The sequence below is a fragment of the Pygoscelis adeliae genome, unplaced genomic scaffold (genome assembly GCF_000699105.1).
Source record: "Pygoscelis adeliae isolate BGI_AS28 unplaced genomic scaffold, ASM69910v1 Scaffold606, whole genome shotgun sequence".
NCBI lineage: Eukaryota > Metazoa > Chordata > Aves > Sphenisciformes > Spheniscidae > Pygoscelis > Pygoscelis adeliae.
The window spans coordinates 114,297-136,034 of NW_008825047.1; the positions used below are offsets into that span (position 1 = coordinate 114,297).

At 35.1% G+C, this 21,738-nt stretch overlaps 1 protein-coding gene across 1 annotated transcript in view; it reads left to right on the top strand.

The window, feature by feature from the left end:
- Positions 1-5,187: 5,187 nt before the first annotated feature.
- The window catches only part of LOC103918908 (chromosome unknown open reading frame, human C3orf67), an 81,124-nt gene continuing 64,573 nt past the window's right edge, over positions 5,188-21,738 (top strand). The window contains exons 1-4 of the mRNA XM_009326332.1: positions 5,188-5,208; positions 7,521-7,610; positions 8,088-8,181; positions 10,091-10,163. Of these exons, the coding sequence (XP_009324607.1) occupies positions 5,188-5,208; positions 7,521-7,610; positions 8,088-8,181; positions 10,091-10,163 (278 nt within the window). The remainder of the gene's footprint in view (positions 5,209-7,520; positions 7,611-8,087; positions 8,182-10,090; positions 10,164-21,738) is intronic.

The following is a 21,738-nucleotide window of genomic DNA, read 5'->3' on the forward strand; positions in this document are numbered from 1 at the left end:
GGCGGGGGAGCCGGGGAACCGGCCCGGCGCTGGGGGACGCGGCCTTGCCGCTTGTTGTGGCGCAGGGAAACGGGTCTGTGGGGATACTGGTGCTTGAATCATGGGCATTGTGTTGAAACGTTTTGTGATCAAATTTTTATAAACGTGAAAAGCTTGATTTTTTTTTTTCCCTTAATTCTGCGAGTTGTGTGTAAAGGCTGGCTGTGCCACTTTTCACATAAGAACACCAGTAGTCTTGGTATAGTTTATTAATGGTCTTTCTGCCCATGTACTATGTTAACTTGTATTTTGAGAAAATATATAGCAGTGTTACAAACCCAGCTTTAACTATTCAATATGTGGAATTCATTTATCTAGAAGATACTAAAACCCTTCATCAGTGATGAACTGCTTTCTCTGGTGTGTCCCAGCCTACCATAAATCAGCACTGGCTTTGGGCCTGTGATGGTGAGTTACATGTATTAACAGTCTTGGGTCTAAGCCTATGTTCCCTGCAAAAAATAGTGTATTTGTGTCGTTTTTCAATGCAAGTTAGTAGCAGGTGCAAATTCACTTTATTTTGCTTCACACTTTTGACTTTGGAATAGAAAATCTTAAATAAACACAGCTTTTTAAACACTGGGATGTTGATCAGAAAAATGTGTTCATACTTCTAAGTCAAGGGACTAATCATGACTACAAAGGTTTTGGGGACTCTGAGTCTGTCCATCCCTATCTCCCTTGGGGTTACAACAGTGCTTAGTATTAAGTAATTTAAAGAAGCCTGAATGTCTGTTTGCATTTACTGTTTGTGAAATACTCTTTTGCTTGTAACTTACTAGGGACCAATTGTTTGAATTGTGGGGCTACATAAACACAAAATATTATGGTAATATTTGAATGTGAAACATTCTAGTTTGAAGAAAAAATATACATAAGAAGATGTCCTAGGATGGGGATATTTTTGCAGGGTTCTAAGTGGTTTGTGTGAATGCAAGGATTAGAGGGCGCTTTGGACTGCTGCTACTTTATTTTTGGTGTGGGAAACATTGTGAAACTAATGATCAAAGTCAGTGCAGAAATCAAGACCTCACAAGGTAAATCCTGATAGGAATCTATTTTTCCAAAGATAAATATCTTTCACTGTTGCTTAACTTTATAAACTACGTTCTTGATGGTTTGTCGCTGACTGATACTTTAAGCCTGTATTTCCAGTTGGACAGATGTACTAAAGTATATGGTTCAGGGCAATAAAAAAATAAGTTTGATCTGTGACTGAAAAATGAGAGAACTGCTGCTACTTTATGGCATTCTATAAAGATGTCATAAAATATCTCTTTATTTGACAAGTATCAAAAAATTGAGGATTTATATTTCAAGATGTTGTTGATTTTTCTAAAATAGTCCCTCTGGATTTTAAGCACTTTTGATTTTTAGAATTTCTGGAGAGGCTAGGAGGAGGAGAGATGAAAAGGGGAAAAATATTGCAGCTATCAATTTTTCCAGACCATTCTCTTTTGTTTTTAAGCATAGGTTACTATAACTAAAGACAATGATACTTGATGCATAATGAAAGCACCTCTTAATATTATCTCAGTAATTACATGACAACTATGTCATTCACTTAATGTTTTTAGCAGCTACCAATCTTAATAGCAAAGGTAATTTCTAGTCTTCATTTGTAGTAACTTAATGAAGATTGGGAAGTTACAAGTAAGCAATATATGAGCAAAAATGTATTGCAGTGTCACTTGCAGTATTTTTTGCCTTTATGAAAAACAAACTGACATTTCACTGATGTGTTTACAGTAATCAGCTTTGTAGTGTGAATGAGTTGTCCTAATACAAATGCTTACAAACTTCAGGTCTAGCTTACTTTCATTAAAGTTAGGAGGAGCCATCTTGTTATGAATTTGATAGTTAGAGGTCATCAGTTTTCTGAGTCTGTATAAAATATGTTCTGCAAATTAGTAAATAACCTAGCTTGCCCATATGTATGTCAGTTTAAAAAACAACTGCATTGGTGGCAAATTTTAAGCTGTATTGTAAGAGTGAACTTTATTTGACAATTTGAAATTTGAAGATTTCTAGTGATAGTAATAAATCTCTAGTCCTTCAGTAAGTTCATCACCCCAGTTTTGTTTCTTTTTAGTACCACATACTTCCTAGATGTTCTCTCTTCATATATTTCTCTACCCTTTCTGTGATCCATTATGAAAATCTCTAATTATTTGATCATCTTTTTTTATCTTAAGTGTATCATTTGAATGAGAACTTTTCAGTTCAGTCACATGCTTCTTCCACTTAAATTTAAGAATTAATTAGTAGCAGAAGTTTTTTGTGATAAGTGTGTGTCTTCATGGTGTTTTACCAGTGCATGTATGTTCTTTCTGTGCTCGGAGCCAACTGAGAACTATTTCCATACAACGTGGTATGGAGATAAATTAGTGATGTCAAGCCAAAGCTAGTAAGGCATGCTGACAGGCAAAGTGTATTAGCACAATATTGAACCCAAGGTAATGTATCAATATGGCTTCCACACACCTTGCACTGTATACAGAGCTATTTGCATCTTCCTTCAAAACCCTGTGTGGCGTGCCATCAGTGGACTGGCTGTTATGAAAGCCAGGTATACTTCACTTTTCTTCACTGTGTTCTCATAAAGTATTACTTTCTATGTCTTTTGTGTAATTCTGACTACAGCAGTGTCTGCATATACTGTAGCTGTCCACCTTGCTAAGTAGCTTTAGCTTTCCCATCCTGAAAGATGGTATGGTAATGAACATGAAACTTGGCCTCTACGTACTACCCACTAAATGTTTGTTCCAAAATATATACTATGATTATAGTCAGCAGAAGACTTCTGACCAGAATATTGGTAGTAGTCTCTAAAAGAGATGAGTTATTCTTTTCAATCTCAGAACTTTATACTTTTCATACAGTGACTCTTACATCAGGATCCCTCACATGTATTTAATCTTAATAGTTTTCCCTGAGATGTAATAAGGCATAACAGAACTACAAAATATGTGAGGGTTGCGTTAGGTGCATGATGCTTGGCAGATCTGGAACTGATTTTTTAAAGCAAAAGTAAGTGAAAGGACTTTGCTCCAAGGAAAAAGCAGTGTCTTCTTTCTCACCTCCTTCACTTAATAATAAATAAAAATGGGGGGATGGTGCAATCCTTACTCCTAGAAGGGCAAGTGCCTCACCATGTGAGTTACAGTAATACACTCATTGTAAATATGTACCCTAGGAGGGCATGATTTCTGCCTGTCTTTCACTACTGGTCCTTCACATTTAGCTCTGGCAAAGTGAATCAAAACAGTAGGTCACTCTGAGATTAGTTCCACGGTGCCATTACTTGTCACTAACACATAAATCATGCAATTTTGAGTAGTTCTGGCTTGTTTAAAGCCTGTAGATAATAGCAAAGATAGAGCTGCAGACAAAAAAGTGAACAAACAGTGATTTCCAAAAGGGATTGCTCTCTACGTAAAGTGAATGTATACAGAAGGAAGAAATAATACACTGGCTTTAGAAGTGTGTTCCTTAAAAGGCTTTTCTAAAATGTCTAATTCATAATTCAGAATAGTTCAATATAGCTATTAATGTAGTCATTCTTAAAAACAATTATGCCAACTGAACAAGTGGGAAACTTATATAGAAAATGGTCTAAAATGCAGAATAAAGCAACTGGTGTGCTAGATGTGCAGTGGCAATGTTAAAGTAATATGATCAAAATACTAATTATGGTTTTTGATAGGCCTGTTACAAATGCTATGGTTTCTAAATTTCATTTTCCTTATAATCAACATGGGATAAATTTCTAATATCTGATTTTTTCTATTTTTATTTCATTTGCAGACAACTTTAAGACTTAAAATAATTGTTGCTGATTAAAATAATTGCAGTTAAACATCAATAGATTTCATCACGCTTTCCTAAATGAATGATGATATCCTTCTTAAAATAGAAAGCTGCTCTAATCCTTTAAATGTGTACATTGTTTATGAACTTATGCATATTGTTACTGAATTTCTAGTTCATTTGCAGTCATATATCTTTTTATAAATTTTTTAAAATTTTTTTCATTTTCTGGTTGTGAGAGCTAAGCTGTTCGTTATGAGAAGCTATACTTATATTCTTCTGGTCAGCATATTGTTTTTATCTGTTAAGAGAATGGTTTCAGGCTCAAAAAAATTCCAGGAATTAAAAATAACTTAATTCTTTAAGTGGTCTGTGCCTGAACTAAAGCAATGAACATAAACAAAGTATATCAAATAAATGAGACAGTCTTGTGAAAAGATTTTTCTGAGTTGATGAGCACTTTCAGGTTCCACAGTGAAGGTGCATGTTGTCTCTTGTGAATGATTCTACCTGTCTTTGGAGACTGACAACTACCTTTTATGTTCAGGGTCCCTTTACTTTCTGTTGGCTTCAGGTGAAATTGCAGGCGCTCAGCATGATCAAAGAGGGATGTGGGAGGCTTCCAGTATCAGTCCCTTCACCTTCTGTTCTGATTCTCCAACTGCAGACATCTCTTAATTCACATTGACTTTAGCAGCCCTCAAATAACTGAAGTGCTTGGTTTGAGTCTTAGACTAATCATCCTCAAAGAAGAATGCTGAATGTGAAAGAAGATAACTTGTCTCAGAAGTCTCTGCCAAATATCTCTAGATGGAAGAGTTTCTATTGCAGCTGTTCCATATGTTTCTCTTTTTCTATATTAAATGTTAAGCTTCTCTTTAATGGAGTCTAATGTTTCCCAGTGGGCACTGGATAACAAAGAATAACTTAAAAAATGTGTATTAAAGATGATTTTCAAGCATTTTTAAAGCATGGCAAAGCCTTCATGGCTAAAAATAAGGGCTGACATAAAATTACTAGTTTTACTTGGAATATAAGGAAAGGCAGCCCTGAGTACTTGATGCACGAAGAGAATGTCTTCCAAGACAGCATCAATATTAATATTTTTTATCTTAATTCCTTTGTGGTAGCACTCTGATGCAGTTGATATACATTCTGTACTCATTTAAAGTATTTCATAATAGTATGCATATCTTTTAAAATATGGTTGGGATTTCATTGTAGGATTTTTTCATGTCAAATCCTATATAAAGTTTTTTGGTTTTTTTTCAGCATAGTCTGTAAGTGTCTTTACTGATTGAGAAGCTGAAATTATTTTTAGCCTGTGAAAGCTGGAAAATGTTCAAAAATCAGTATCAGGTAAAACAGAAATAATTTTTTTACCCTATTCCATTTCACCTCTGAGAGAACTCAATTAAAATGGCTTATTCTGGGGGGCAGAAAGTCCAGATACAGAAATGTTTTGGAATGTTTCATTATTCAGTATTTTTATAGAAATGTTATAAAATAGTGGGTAGCTGCTGATGCTGTCAGGTCTAGAATGGACACCAACATGGTGTTACCAATGGCTTTGCCTGGTGTGCCTTCTCTTGTGGGCCAGGGAAGGCACACCATCTGCTCCCACCCAGTCATGGAAGCAGGCCCAACTCTTAAGGTATAGTCAGAAAAGGGGAGTTGGTTCATTCTCTTGGTCCAGCACAGGATTGTGACAACACTAGTCACATCATTCGCAAACCTTATCCCTTGTACTGTTTCCTGGCCTGCCTTTTCACCATGCTTTGCCTTGCTTTCTCTGCCCCAGTCCCCTCCTGAGAGAGCAACCCACCCCTAGTTACTTTTTCCCCACTGATCCCAGATGTGCTACATCTGTACCCGAAATTGGTATTTCTGATGCTGTTACGTAGGCTATCTCAGTTTTATATGGTATTTCTGATACCATTGCCTAGGTGCTTGTTGGCTTTGCAGGATTGTGCTCCCCAAAAGATGCCCCATACTCTCCTCCAATTGATTGTGGAGTTTGACAGTTTCTTGCTTAACTCCCCCTTGGCCACCCATAAGATCCAGCCATCTTCCACAGCACTAAGTAACTTTTGTCAGCTTCTCGCATTAGTGTTTGTTCATCATTTTCTCATGTCATGTCCAGTAGTTTTCCATGTTCTGTTTAGTTAGTTTAACCTCAAAACAGGGCCTACTCAAGGGCTGCAGTATTAACAAAATATACTTGTAAATATGGGAGAAAAAGCCACTTGTTTAAGATTTGCTACAAGCATATACAACTTGGCAAGTTAAGAATATTTTTTAATGTTCCAAGAGCTTGATCCTGTAGTCCTTAAATATGTCAGATAACGTTCAAATTGATAGTATGCCATATTTTTAAATTCTTTTATCCATTATAAATTTAAAAAATATTTCACAAATGCAGTTTATGGAATGCCATTTTGAATCTCTTTAGAACTTAGTAAGTCTAGTCACTGGGGTTAGCCATGTGACTGGTAGCTGCCAGGTATGGGTGGGCAGAGGAAAATACCTAATTCCTATACAGTGCAGCATTGATGTTCTCTGGAAGCATAATTTGAAGAGCATTTATTTTGCTGACAAGACTGCTCACCCCTCTTGCTCATTCTGACTTGTGTGCAATTGTTTGGGCAGCTGAGCATAAAGAGAATTGGGAAGTGCAGGCAACTAGGAATGAGAAGGGAGCATCAGAGTTGTAATGATTGATTAGGTCAACCATGCTGCTGAAAGAATGCTTATCAAACTATAGGCTGAATACATCAGATGTCACAAAAAATGTGACATCGAATGAGAAAAATATTGAAGCAAATAATTCCCAAAGCAGAGATGAGAACCTACCTCCCCAAGAGCCTATGGTTAGATTCTTTGATGTCTAATAGGGCACATGCTCTGTGTAAAGAGTTTTCACCTGGCAGGGGCATTCATAATCTTTCTCCAGTATTAATTCTCTGATGCCTCATGAAGGCTACAGTGTGAGTACAGCCCTTAACTTTTTATGGTGATACTGGTAGGATCAGATCTACTATGAGGCCACTTAAGTTGGCCCAGAAAAGACAGTAAATTTTCGTCAGTTTCCCAGACTGTTTGGTCAAATCAGACTGGAATTTGGTAACTAGTAGAAAAGTTACTGGGAAATGTCTTTGACATATTGACATATGTAGACAGAGCCAAACTCATTCATATATGTAGACAGATTGTGTAAACTTCAATTCCATAGGAAATCAGACAAAATATTCAATCTGCAACATTTTTATTTTTTTAGCAGTATGTTTTAAAACTCACTTCACTTGGTGAGTTGTAGAAATAAACCATGTCCAAATATAAATTATCAATCTCCTGCATGTTTTAGAATTTTTACAATAATTTTGCTTTTTAGAGAATGACATCATAAATAAAATAATTTAAAATATTCCATGGTATTCCTTCAATTTTATGTTCTGATCCTCTAGTAAAGCCAAATATTGACTATATGGATTGCTGTATTATAGTAGTCTAGAAGCTGTTATTAGTATTCTGCTGTCTGACTGATCAGTAATACTGACTGTAGTAACAGACTGATGTGGAGAGGGATTGTTCTTATGTACTCATCTTGACCATTGATGATTCAGTGCTGAACACTTGATTGGATGATGTATCCTTAAACCATTTTATCATAGGGTGGCCCATTTGTTGAAATATTCAGTGCTCAAGGCAAGAACCCAGGAGCAAAATGGAAGATTTTTGGCAATCCGTCAGCTATATGGAAAGTAAGTTTTTAAAGGAACTTATAAAACCTAGAGTATAAAACAAAAATGTGAATGAAGCTTAAAATTGGAAGGTAATGAGGGTTTTGACCTGACAGTGGAGTTGTTACTTGCAGTTCTGTCATTATGACAGACTAAATGACTACTTAAATTAGTTCTTTATGCCTGCTTGCAGACTAGGTTGGTCACAGTGTAATTTTATAGTTTAAATATTTAGAAAGTAATTTCGCTATTCTGATAACTAATGGATTGAGTTGGGCCCATTGGATCATGAGTCCTGTTTGTCAGCATTATTTGTTCATAAAACATGCAAGTAAAGGACATATTTCTATGGATTATATTATTAACATCATATTTGAACTACTGGTATACTTGCAGTGCTGTCTGCCATTTGTGATTTTTAAAAAGTAGCTTTGCATGTTAGTAGCATGGTTGGTTGTGAGGAGAATTCAAGATACTTATGTTTGTTCCTTTTTGTAGGAATATGATAAAGAAGTAAAAGGCTTTGTTTTTGTACTGAAAGGAAGCAGTCAAATCAACAAAATGCAGCTACCAAAGGAAACTAGACAAACTTGTAAGTAGAATTAAATGAATTAAAAGTAGAATTAAAGAATTAAATGTCTGTTGTTCTGACTATTAAATCAGTCTTATATTGGAATGTAGAACTTACATTATTCTCCCTTACTCTGGGCATAATTCAGCATTAGCAAAGTGGTTTTTCAGTAATTTTTAGCAGGTCGGTTACAAATAAGTAAAAGGTATAGGAATGCCATGTTAAAGTAAGTGCTGTAGGGAAGATCCTTGTTGATACATGTTGTCCTAGTGCTGCTAGGTTCACTTCTATACCTGATCCTGCTACAGACTGTCTGGCAAATAACTTCTGACTCCATTCAGCACTTACTAAAGTCAATTCTATTGGCATTACAGAATGCGAAATAGGTTCCTGTCCCCTTTCTCATTTTGCTTTCTAAAGTATTTTTACTTTTATGTGTCAAATAAGCACTAGGAAGCTGTACCCAAATTTCAGCTGCGTTTATGTAATCAGTCTTCGGGTAGTATGGAGCATTTCCCCAGGTTGTCTATTACTTACACCAGAATAAACCAGAATCAAAGCAGTCTGTGTCTTGGGGCATACAGCAATCATCATAATTTATGCCTTAAACGCCGCTGCAGGGTATTTTACCTTGTAAGGCTTGTAGTAATGAATCGAGCTGGTTTAGAATTAAGTGCTTGCTTTTGAAGAAAAATTGAAGTGGTGGTTTTAGTCAAATGAAACAGGAATCTTCTAGTATACTTCTCATACAGGGTATATAATTACAAATTAGTTTTTCCAAACAACCACAAGAAATAAATAAGAAATTATATAGCCTGGTCATGCATTAAGGCCTTGAAGATTAATCTGATTTTTATAAAACAAATTTACTATTATCTTCAGTATAATAAATATTAGTCTAATGTGTCTTTCTGAGAAATCTAACTTTGTTTATTGCCAATGTTACAATAAACTATTACAGCCTAAAATGAGGATTGAGAAGTAATGTTGTAGATTATCACTGCTAAGAATAGTTTGGTTTTAAATTTACTTTAGCTAGTGCTGCAATACTACAGTTAAATTTCCATCTGTTAACATTCTGTCTCCCTCTGTCTCTTTCTCTCGAGGTGTATGTACCTCAAGTATTTCATTTATGTCAAGTATACAATCTCCCAGTTGTACTGGAATCTTTGAATACTCTTCTAAAATAAGAGACATTATATATACAAATATAATTTGAAATTTTAAAGTGTCATTTGATCTGCAAAAGAAGGAAGTTCTGAATTGGCATTCTTTAGAAGAGGAGCTAATGTTGCTGCTGAGTCTTAGCTCAATGAAGAGCAGCCCATACCCTCCCTGATGAAATAACTAAGAAAACAACATATGGTTCAATTCAGACGGCTTTGTACTATCTGTTTTCCCTTGATAGGGAGCCACCTGAATCCTGAAAAATTTCCTGTGTTTCTTCCCTTGGTTAAGCTCCTTTGCTATTGTTCTAAAAATCAGAAGCCTCCACTGAGCATTGTTGTCATGATCTGGATTGCTTTTTTACCCAAGGGTTTTTTGAAGTTGTTTAAGGTGTATATTGTCACGAACGTGAGTGCAAGTTTCATATGACTACAAGATAATCTTGGTAGGAAAGTATTACTTTATTTTATAATTCTTATGGGATATGTGGTGTCTACATGCTCTTGGAACACAATGTAGAATTTTAAGTAAAGGTTCCTTTTATTTTCATGAGAATTCCACCAAAGCCACAGATGGGACTTATAAAACAACACTTATTGCAGTTTGAATTGGTTTTCTTCAGGTTTTTCTCGTGTTCATATGTTGTGTGAACCTTGGGAAATAGTGCTGCAGGAGCGTAGCTGTATGGTACAAAATTGAAATGCTTTATGGTAAAATGTGCACGCACACACAGTACATGTATTTAATTTTTTCCTGTTTCTAGTGGGACTGATCCAGCAATTTCTGACACTTCAGATTTTTGTGCCATTGGGACAAGACTTCTCCACTGAGTTACTGTAAGATGCATAGAACTTCCTTGAATACTTAATGTAAAGTGAATGCCTGATTGCAGCTATTAATTGTGGTGGCAGATTTTGCGTTAGTGTGGTGACTTATCAAGTCAATAAGAATAATCCCACTAGCTTAATTACTTATTTCTTGGATGGTTTAAATACTGACATTCCTTTGAAGACAGAACAAACTCTAAAAATCATGAATGAAGATGGTGAAAAATCTGAAGAAATGAGACATGAATTTATCAAATGTACTAAAATACTGGTTCATAAGGGTCTCCTGAAAATTCCTAAGAGATTTATAAATAACTATTTCAGGGCCTTTTGGTTCAGGGCGAAAAGAAATATATATTCTAATAACTGGGGGAGAAAAAACCCAACCAACCAAATGGTAAAAAGCTAGAGCAACAAATGGAGTGCTCAATTGGTATAATTATGTCCATACTGTAAGGAAAGAGGTACAGCTGAAACAGACTTTTAATAGTTCGATGTGGAATGATTTAATAGTTTTAAACTTGGGCAATTGTCAGTCATTGGACAACACTTCCCCCCGAGTAGAACCAGCACAACCCATTCAGCTTTGTAGCCAGTAGAACACTGAAGATTTGGATTAACAAAAGAAATATTATACCATTAGAAACTCCACAAGAAAAGATGGGTTAAATGATATGCAATTAAACTGAGTAAAGTCAATGCAGAATTGTATTTTTGTTTGTCTTTCTGTAACTTTGCATTAATCTGTACACATAGGTGTCAGCTTTTCTTGGTTGTATGAAGTCTCTTGTGTCTGGAGTAAGGGGAAACAGCTCTTGTCGGTTTAAGTCAAAGAGGACAAAATGAGATGCTGAGGAAAATATCATTCCAGCTATACTGTAGTAGAGAAACAGTGTTCATTATAATGTGAATAATCTATTTCATGAAATGAGGATGGTGTGCTGTTTTATGTTCTCGGGTAATTCTGTTATATTCTGTGCCTTCACGTAAGTAGAGTCATCTTGGAATATTTTGTTATTTTAACAAATAATATGCTAGTGTGAATCAAGTCATATTTATCAAAATTCATCAGTGGATTTATAACAATCAATGCAGGTATATTCGTCTCAGTGGTTTGAGTTAGCAGGCATTTATAACCTACATCATGTTGGTAATATTATACATTCCTCCGTGGCATGTATAATTTCTAACATTAGTTTAGAATCTGAACATTGAGAAAATCTTGAAAGGATAAATTAACTTATTTAGCACAGATCTTCACTAGAGACTCTTTGCTTCTCTGTGGAGCATGGAAATTTGAGAGAGAACACTGGGCTCAAAATACTTGTTTTAAAGACAGCTTTGACTCTATGCATCAATATCTTGGTGCAGAAAATACTAACGTTTTACTAATTTAAAGTGAGAAACTGTTGGCAGGAAAGCTGGTAATTGTTGAACAGACCAGAAAACTGCAGGTTTTCAAGCAACTTCCCTTTCTCTTTTATTTCTCTTCCTACCACAGCCTTCATACATTTTCTGTTTGTTTTCCTTTCAAGGTAGTTATTTTTATTTCTTAACTTCACTTCGAATAATTTTTTTGTTTAGATATTAAGGTATCTCTAATGTAAGCATACACGACTTTAAAGCTACCCTTTTTTTCCTGCAACACAGAGCTTCTTTGGGTGTCAAATCACACTGACTTTTCTGTTCTTTGAAGTAGTTCTGGTTACACAGAAGTGTGTAACAAAAGGGACAAAACAAACAGGATATGCAGTAAACAGAAGCCAAGTACATAGATTTGCTTCTCATAGGCATTCTGTAGACAGATGTCAGAGACTTAGTGACAGGTACAGGAATTCAGATTTTCTATAGTGTTGTATTGAGTTTGATTCTTTTAGGTACTTGCCACCCATCTATACCTCTTAACAAGAACCTCTTCTCCACTTTTCTATTCATTTTTTCATCACTTGCTTTTTTGATGAGAGCTCTAATTTTCTACCACCTCTCCCAACTTTCTTTGCCCTTTCTCTTTCCAGCTCATACCTAGACTTTGTTTTCTTCACCTTTTCTGGCTACTTCCCGTTCCCACTGTTACTATGTCCCTCTTATAACAATATATGTATTTATTTCTATAATATTCTTATGTACTTCTATAAATTTAAATACATGTATTTTGTATTTGCTATATATAGTTTATGTAAACATACTATATTACTATATTTACTATATAAATTTGCTATATTTAAATAATTATAACTATTATTTTTCACTTTTCTTTTCATCAACTTTCCTGATTCTAAATTAGTATTATCAGAGCCTGATACAAATCCTAATTCTCTCTGCTTCTCTTAGGTGCAGTGATTTCAGCGTCTATGTGGATGAAGTAATCTCACTTAATACATTTCCATATACTTTTTACAAAAGAATAGATGTTTAAGTCAGTGTAACTGTACTTTTTAGGCCTATACATCTTTAAGTAGCTCCAGTTACTTTGAATGCATTGATGAACTTATGTAATTACCAGAATAAGCATGATTTGATTATAACATAAGCAATTAAGTAATGAAACAATCTCATTTGTTCTCCACTTAGTGCAACTGTATGCAGAAGTTAATAAAACTTCTTTAAAAATAAATTTACTACTAAGTTTTGTATTAGAAATCAACTGTAACTTATTGATGTACCTATAAACTCCTTCAAGACTTGCAAAATAAACAGTGTATTTTTATCCTAGCAGACTCATGATAATCCAGTAAGTAATGAAGACAAGTCCTTCTTGCTTCACATGACTGCCATTCAGTTCTTTTCATTTCAGGCATTTTGAAAGGAATCTCTTGCTTGTTTGTGGACACAATATTGATTGTCTGGTGCTTCCTGGAGTTTAATGTTTGAAGATGGTTTCTTACATAATCTGGCTACTTACTACTGAATCTTTGAGTAGCTTCAAGTGAAAATTGATAGCATACCAAGCCATCAAATTTACTTTATATAAAAAACACTTTGCCAAGTTTTTGTAATAGCAGCACACGATGCTTTATGGTACATTTCTTCCTTTCCCATTCTGCATGGAGATGGAAACATGAATTTAGTTTGAGCCTCATCCTCTTTTGCATTCTGTTCAGTGATTGATCTGATCAGCAAACAAGAATTTCTTCAAGGTCGTCCATCACTGCTGGTATCAGCTGAGCTAAACTTTCTAACTTGCTGCTATCAACCAGTCATGTGGGATTCCTGTCATAAATACTGAATGTGCAAACAACTGTTTAAATTAGCTGTTTTGCCTTTTCTTTGGAAGAGATATAAGTAGAATTTTAATACTTCGTTAGGTGCCATGATTAGATGAGTATCACCACATTAACAATCAATGTATTGATCTGCCTAAAAAATGTGTAAAATAGATTGTGGATGAAAAATTTGGTAAAGCATAATAAAATCACAACTAAGGTAGAGAGCATGTAATTTATGCAGCCTTTTTGAAACAAATAATAGCAAAGCTGTTAGTAATGCCAAATATAGCTGTCTGTTGTAAATATAGTAGCCAGTTGTTAAATCTTCAGTATTATGGATTTTGCTACCTTTCTGAAAGAGCAGAAGTAACTCAATGTTTGAAAAAAATATTTGTGTATAAAAGAAAACAGCATCTGGCTTGTGTTGGCATTCTTGGTTCAATTCCCAGTATATGGACATGTGCAGGTGCTAGCACTTCTGCTTGGCATTTTGTCAAGCACACAAACATTCATTCTTAAAAATCTGTAATGCCAGTCATTGTCATACCTAACATCGAAAATAAACATAGCGGAACTAAAGTATCACATGAAATTAGTATGTCATGTTATAATAAGTTTTACAGCAAATGAGTAGAGCTGTTGATGTGAGAAAATAGACCTTCAAATTGTACCATAGCCGCAAAAAAGTAGGGTGGTCTGAGGTGTGGACAAGGATCAGAAGCTCTGTTTCTGGTGATGTACTGAAATATGTTGTCTTGTATGAGTCCCTGTAGGTTGCTCAGCCTTTTCTCCCTCAGTTCTCCATATGAGTTATGGGAGTAATATTCAATTTATTTTGAAAGTATATTATAAAGAGTTAACTAACTTGTTGTATGATACTTTTAAATATATGAAATGATAAAAATAGGAATTATAGTAAATTTTAAAATCTGGTGGTTGATCAAGTACGCTTTCATTGATATGCAGGCTAGTATGTGCTGATAGTACAGATTTAATTTCTGATGTATTATACAGTCACTGAATAGAGGCCAGTTTAGGGAGATAGCATTTTTGATGAAAAGGAAAAGTTTCCCAGTTTTGCATTTGGGCATCCAGACAGGACAGAAGATAGTAACAACAAAATATGTTCAAACTAATATGTAAAGTGATCCAACAAGGTTAGTGGCAGAACTGGGTATGGTACTTACTGATCCATTGCTGCAGCTCTTAAGTCATGCTGTCTATCTCAATGATGGCCAACTTCAGTGCTGCATACTACTTGTTTAAATCTTTGGATGGTAAACACCTATAAATCATGTGGCATACTTTGTAAAGTTGGGGATGTTTGAGATCTCATGTAAGATCCACTCACCTCTGACATGAAAACCTGCACAGCAAAAATACATGTCAGTGATAGCTGCTTCTCAGAGTCCTGCTTCCATAGCCGAGAACTTGGTGCTTGGTATCAACATGCCATGGGACTCTGCTTTGTTGCCACTTCCTAGAATTACTCACTACCTTATGGACCATCTTGCTAGCATGAATGTGTTGAGGATCACAGCATGGTTGCTCATTTACTTTAATGGTAACAATGTCTCTCTATTCTTCATAATGTTTCAACCTTTTTTTAAGGTTCAGCTGGCAAAGTGCTTGTCAACATGTTTGCTCAGTTAAAATTCCACGGTTCATAGTCGGATTAGCTTTGCTTGCCACTAGCCTTCACCAGCTTCAGAAGGCATCAGCGCTTGTTATTCTGAGGGGAGCGCACATTTTAGAAATATTTATATTAATAAGGAATTATTTTTCTGGTAAAGAGACTAATCTTATGTACTGTAGTCAGTTATTTTTTCAGAGATGGACTGCTTTATAACCGTATTAATGTTTCAGTTAAAAATCATTATCACAGGAAAGTGAGGGTGAAAGGCATTATCACTTGCCCTCAAAAAACATATGTAGTAGTAAGGTTTTCATTTTAAAATATGAAATGATCTATTAAAAGTTATGTCCTATAGTATGAACTATAAATACTCTTTTTTCAGTAAGTTATTTGTCAGGTCTTATGGCAGATAGTTCACCTGAGTCATGTTATTTTGGTATTTGTACATTTTTCCTTGTACTTGATAGCCATTTCATTTGAAACATGGACAGAGAATGTTTTTAATTTAGTATATCCAATTATGAGTCAGGAGATCAATTAGATGATTGCATCCGCACAAATACTTCAGTGTGAAGTATGTGACAATAGTTCTATTGTCACTTTACAGGATTTTGTCATCTATTTCTGATCCTGTTATTTGAGAAGAAATGGAATTAGGAGCGATTACAAACACCGTCCAAAACTCTTAGATCCTCTTTTCTGTCATAAAGAGGTTATCTGTTTGCATTCTTTGCAAATCTATCATCAATTACATCTTACCTTTAATTTTCCAGCTTACTGTTGGGTAGAAATAAAATATTACTGTATTTTGAGGTCCAAGAAAAAACTTTTTAAAACCCAGATTTAATATTACTCTACGCTTGTTACAAATGTGAGCTTTGGTAGAAATAGTTTAGATACAGAACTGTGTTATGATGGAAGGAAAGAGATATTGTCCAGATGCTAATAAAAATATCCTGAGTAGAGGTCAATTCCCATTATAGTACTGCTTCATTCTGGGTAGCAACTTGGAAGAAGGTAGCACTGAAATTTGCCAGTGGTACCAAATAATAAAAACTGTCTAGCTGGTAAGTAGGCGTACAAAATTTATTTCACTTTGGCAAGAAAGATACTCACCTGAAGGTTTTTTGTACTTATTCCAATAGTCCTGAAGAGGAATAAATTACTTTCAAATTTTAATAACCAGAACATGCTAGATTTTACATGCATAACTAATTTATTCATAGACACCATAATAGCTTGAATTTATGTGAATTATGTGCTATCATAATTAGTCATCACTTTAGCTTTGCTGACAGAGATATGATAAATTATTCATGTTAATCTAAAGACCCAGCATGTTTTCAGATACAGAACAATAAAAATATGAATCTTGGTTAGTCCTGCAAAACTTAGACCAACCTTTTAAAATTAGAAGCAGGACATAGATGCTAATTCTATTGTGTAGTTCTAACAGTATTTGAAGATTTTTAGATAGAGACTGAAGGTAAACTTTATTGAACAGATTTAGCTAGAGAGATTATTTGAAATTCTGATGTTTAGTAACATGAGGCTTGCTCCTTGAATTTTCTGTGAAGCAGCAGTGAAATACAGAAACATTCTTAAAAGTATTAGGGTATGTTAAATTCCATAGATTTCAAATATATGAGTTAATCTCCTTTGTAAGTAAATATTTTTTAATAACTGTTCCAGTTGCCACTTTCACTAGAGTATCAACACAGCATGGGTGGTAATTTGGGAAACAGATATACCAAAAAAGATATCCCATGAACAGGGTGTCCTGCTTCCAGATATAAAAAGATTCATGCAATTATTATAGAACTGATAACAAAATACACAGTCCTAGTTTAAAATTATGTTGCTAGTTAGACTAGCTGCTTGGTCTGAAAGAAGATAGGTGCTTGGTCTGAAAGAAGTGAGATACTTTCTTTCCCCCTAGTCAGGACAAATCTGTTACCTTTCTGCAAATATTTCTAATTTCTCTATTTGACTTTCACTGCTTCTGCAGCTGTAAAACTGTTTAAAGTTCTCTTATGTCAATATTTTCATTGCTTGTTCAATTAATCAGTATAAAACATGAGGCAAGGAGAAAGACTTTTTCCACTGTTGATCTTCTATTCTAGAGCTTGCACACATCCATATTTACTTTCTGCTTATTGAAGGAATCTTTTTTCCTTGGCCCCGGAACGTCTTCAGACATAGATACTTCTTGTTCTTTTTCTTCCACAATTATCAAGATCTCTAACTACTACCTAAAAACTTTTGTTCTCCAAGTGCCCCTTAGTAGCTTAATTATCAGTTCATCCTTCTTTAGGCCGTCTGGACTTTCATGAAAGTGTTCTTTTCTCTGCACTTCTTGAGTCTGTAGGAGTGAGTACCATTTGAGGGGTAGTAGTGGATCTTTCTTTTCCAGCAGTGTTTCTTTCAGTATTTGAATGTGTACCCACTCGGTGCACAGTGTGAATCAGTTGTGTTTCTGAAAGGTATCAACCAAGGAATTTGTGATATTTTTTGTGTTGGTTGAACTGATACAAATATGTACCAAATTTTCTTTTATCTGAGGAATTGAATATGTGCTCCACCCAGAACTTTCTCAGACATTGAAACTCTTTTCCTTCAATGGCTATAGATTGTGTTTAATGCATCTTTTGCAGAAGGCTCTTTTGCTGGATTTTTTTTCCCCTCAGGTATTTTGTAGCTGTAAACAAGAATATTATCAAGAGGGTAATTTCTTGTTTCTTCAGTTATTGAAGGGGAGAAATCAGAATAAGTTTCTCTTATTTTTGTAAGAAAAAAACCCTTCTGTTAAAAACTATAGGTTCAGAATTTGTCAATGGACACATGTACCAAGGTGAGAAAGAAAGAAATTATGATGGTGGTGCTGAATAAGCATCCTGAAACACTGCGGAAATTGCTCACACCTGGAGATCCAGGTGGCTAAAAAGGTGAATGTTGACATCTTCAGTTATTTTGATGACAATCTCTCCTTACAGTATCTTCTGAGAAAGTTTTACGTTAAAATAAGACCCATCACATCCTGCTAGAGTTAAAACAGAGAAGACTAGCATGATATCTAATTCTGACCAATACATAAATTCTCAGATTCTGAATAGCTTACAAAGGTTGTGAACTGCTTGAAGGAGAACAAGAGAAGCTTTGATTTGCCAACAATGTAGATAGAGATCACACTTCTCTGAAAAGACAGGCCTCATAGTAACATTCAAACTCCAGTGGCAAAGCAAACCATGAGCTTTCTGCTGAGTTAACGCTTCAATAAGGCACAGTAAAAAATAAGTAGGTTAATTATAATATCCTGTAGTTGTAATTACATTGAGGGTTTAAGGAGGCTGTCAATGTGGAATGAAAATCTACTCAAGTCAACCCTTCAGAGCATCCTTTTGGTTGATTGGAAGCCAGGATGGTTACTGTTTGCCTTAATGGGACTGTTCATGACTAAATCTCATTTTTTAATTTGCTCACCTTAATTGTAGACAGTTGCATTTGCCTAGTGATCTAGTCTAGAGGTATTAATCTTCAACCCTTTAAGGAAAGGAAGTGAAGTAATGGTGGAGCCACCCCTTCTCTTTTGCAGTTCAAAGATAAGGAGTAAGGATTGTTTGTCTATAAAGAATACTGCTGGCATGGTTGTGATCTGACATATAGCAATAGTGATCATATATAAGAACAGAGTTAGTGAGGTGCACAATGACTCAAGGGTTTCCAGCCTTATGCAGCAGCTGTCTCCATATAGATATTTCCTTTTATGTGCAATCACCATTTTAGAGACAACATTAAGACTTCAGTTTATTCAAAAAGAAAATTCAGGGATAATGCCTCATAAAGTTTCATCTGTTTTGAGATTTATTCTTGGTAGGAGGTGTGACTACTTACATTTCAGCTTGCTTTTCTGGAGATACTTGCATACACATGATATGATGTGCAGATATTGAAGAAAATTACATGATCTGACTGGATACCTACAAGCTGTCCTGTGTTCCTAGCTACCAAAGAGTACGGCATGGCACTGTTACAGATGAGGAGTAAAGCAGGCTGTTTAAACAGGCGGCTGAATGTGCATAGCAGTAAATGTTCCATAATATAAATATACAGAGAAGCAGATTCTGCAAAAACTTTAAATTTAAATTGGAAAGATGGGAACTGTTTTCCATACCTTTATTCTTACCTTAACTGGGTATGTTCCTTTTAAGGAAAAAAAATCTCATAGTTGGTCAAAATTAAGATAGGTGATTCCTTGTATTCTTTTCAGTCAGGTCTTTATTGGCAGGCTTTCACCATGAGCTCAGTATGGTTAATGATCCTTTCCTAAATCTTGCCACTAACATTTAGATATCTTGTTTTATTTTAAGTTGGTAGGCAAAACCATTTCACTTGCTGTTCTGACCCTGAGATGCTTTCATTCCCTTATTACTTTCAAAAAGGGATCAGAGCAAAAACAGAGATAAAATAATTTAACTTATTGGAACACTGTATCAATCTGTTTCTTAAAGGGAGAGTGTGGTGGGAGTCTAATGGCACAGACCTTGATGAGAATGATTTTGTTACATTCTACAGGAAATTGAAGGATGGGGTTAGAAAACTGTTACAGCTTTTTCACTGTAAAGATAAACTAGAATTCTAATTTTAGATAAAACTGTCACATTCTTCTGAATATTTAGTGACAAGTAAATTGAGGTGTGAGAAGAAGGAATACTTAGTCACAGGTTATGATAATCCAAGTAACATACTAAGTATCAAACTGGAAAGGAGATGGTTTGAGTCAGATTCTGGGCCAGGTAGCTTACAGTGGTTTTGAATTCAGGTTCTTGACTCAGCTATAAAAAAAAGAACATTTCCAAAATAAATTTACAATTAATATTTGTCCATGGTGTGTCTTGAAGCTTGTGACTTCTTTTAAAACATCCTAAATCTGGATGAGGTCTGATTGTCCTAATTAATGCCTTAAACCAGTATTTTCCAGTGTGCATCCTTCTGGTGATACGATAGTCTTCCAGGAAGTATTCAGCAACAGTTTGTATCTGCAGACCAGGAGCCAAGGCAGGGGGAGTCAATGTGGGAAGGCAGAACAAGCATGAAAGCAGAGGAGGACTGCTGAATAGGTGATTAAGAATGGTAGGGGAAGTGGAGATCATTTTGGCAAGGAGGGGAGAGTGGAGGAAGGGGGCCTCTTCTCTTTCCATGCATCAGTCTCCTTTTGGCTGATCACTTTGGGCTTGCTAATGGGCAGGTTATCCAGCATTACCATTTATTTAAAGACCAGAGAAAGTGGTGAACAAAAATACATTTCTCAGACTTGTTTCAGAAATAGCATATTGCTTTCTCCTCAGACCAGAGCATACTCATCAGTCTGCCAAGCTCAAATTAGATACAGTTTGTACAGTGAAGTCAACAGCTGTCACGAAAAGGAATATTACCTTCATCAGGCTGTGTATCCTCCAACGCTGATGTTACAGGATTTGTGTTGCAGCTGTAGTGTGTGCAAATGAACAGCTAGTGTAATTGCTTTTTGTAAGTGCAGTTACACGCAGTCTTAATTTAGTATAGCACAATACCTTTAGCTTAGTAGGCTGATGAAACATTGTGTCCAGACTGTACAGTTCCCCCTTTTTCCACTAGTCACTTCATCCAAGATCAAGAACATTATCTTTGTGTTGCAGTATTTCTGCATAAGTTTCAAAATGTCCTGAAAGTAATTATTTTAACCAGTATCACTTTATCTTTGTTTAAATATATCTTGAATCTGTTGAAACTGTTGGGAGAGATGCTTTGTTTTGTTAAGTTTTAACTTGCTAGGTAGTGAGTCTATTTTAACCTATCATATGATATTCTCTTAAATGAATAGAGAAAATCTTATGGTGTTAGATGATGTCCTGGTGATATTACTCTAAAGTCTTCTCGGACTTTAGAGAGAAGAAAAGTACTAATTATGTGTATTTTGGTTGGTGGATCAATTTAAGTAACGTGGAGTAAACTGAACCCTGTTTACGTTTGGTTGGTAGGGCTTGTTAGTCAGGATTTTCGTATGCCAAATAAAGAAAATGCATGATCCAGTGTTAGCAAGAAAACTTAGTTTTGTCTTTTTAAAATGCAGACTTCTTAACCATTTATTCTAATTACTAAGAATTGCTAAATGTGAGAAATATGGCTGTACTTAAGAGAACTGTTGCAAACATAACCTTTTCTTTGTCTTTGTAAACATGAAAGGACAGATTGTCTCTTTAGAACAGATAAATTCATGGAAAGAAAAACAAAGTAGAAAGAATAACAGCCAATAAACTGAAGAAAAGAGCCAACAATTAGTTGCAGGCATAAATAACTGCATTATAAGGGTAATCAGTTTAGATTCTTGAAAAGTAGGCACTAAACTTTCCACATATTAATACTTATTAGAGTACTTTGTACTGAACAAATTAAAAACTATTTTCTAGAATTATGGTTTTCTAAACTATTTGGCACAGTTAGGCATTCTTCAGAGGAACATACCACCATGCCTTAAAATAGAATTTACTAAATACTTGAAAATAAGAGAAAGATGAGCTCATTTCAAAAATGAGGATGTTAAAATATTGATAGAAGTTTCTGGAGTATGTTATGAATATTAATGACCACTTCTAGAATGATTTTGGAAACATGAAGTTCTAAGAGTAATGAAACTGTCGCAACAAATATTCTTGATCAGTGAAAATAGCAGGTCATTCCTTCAGTTGGAGAATTGATTGCAAAT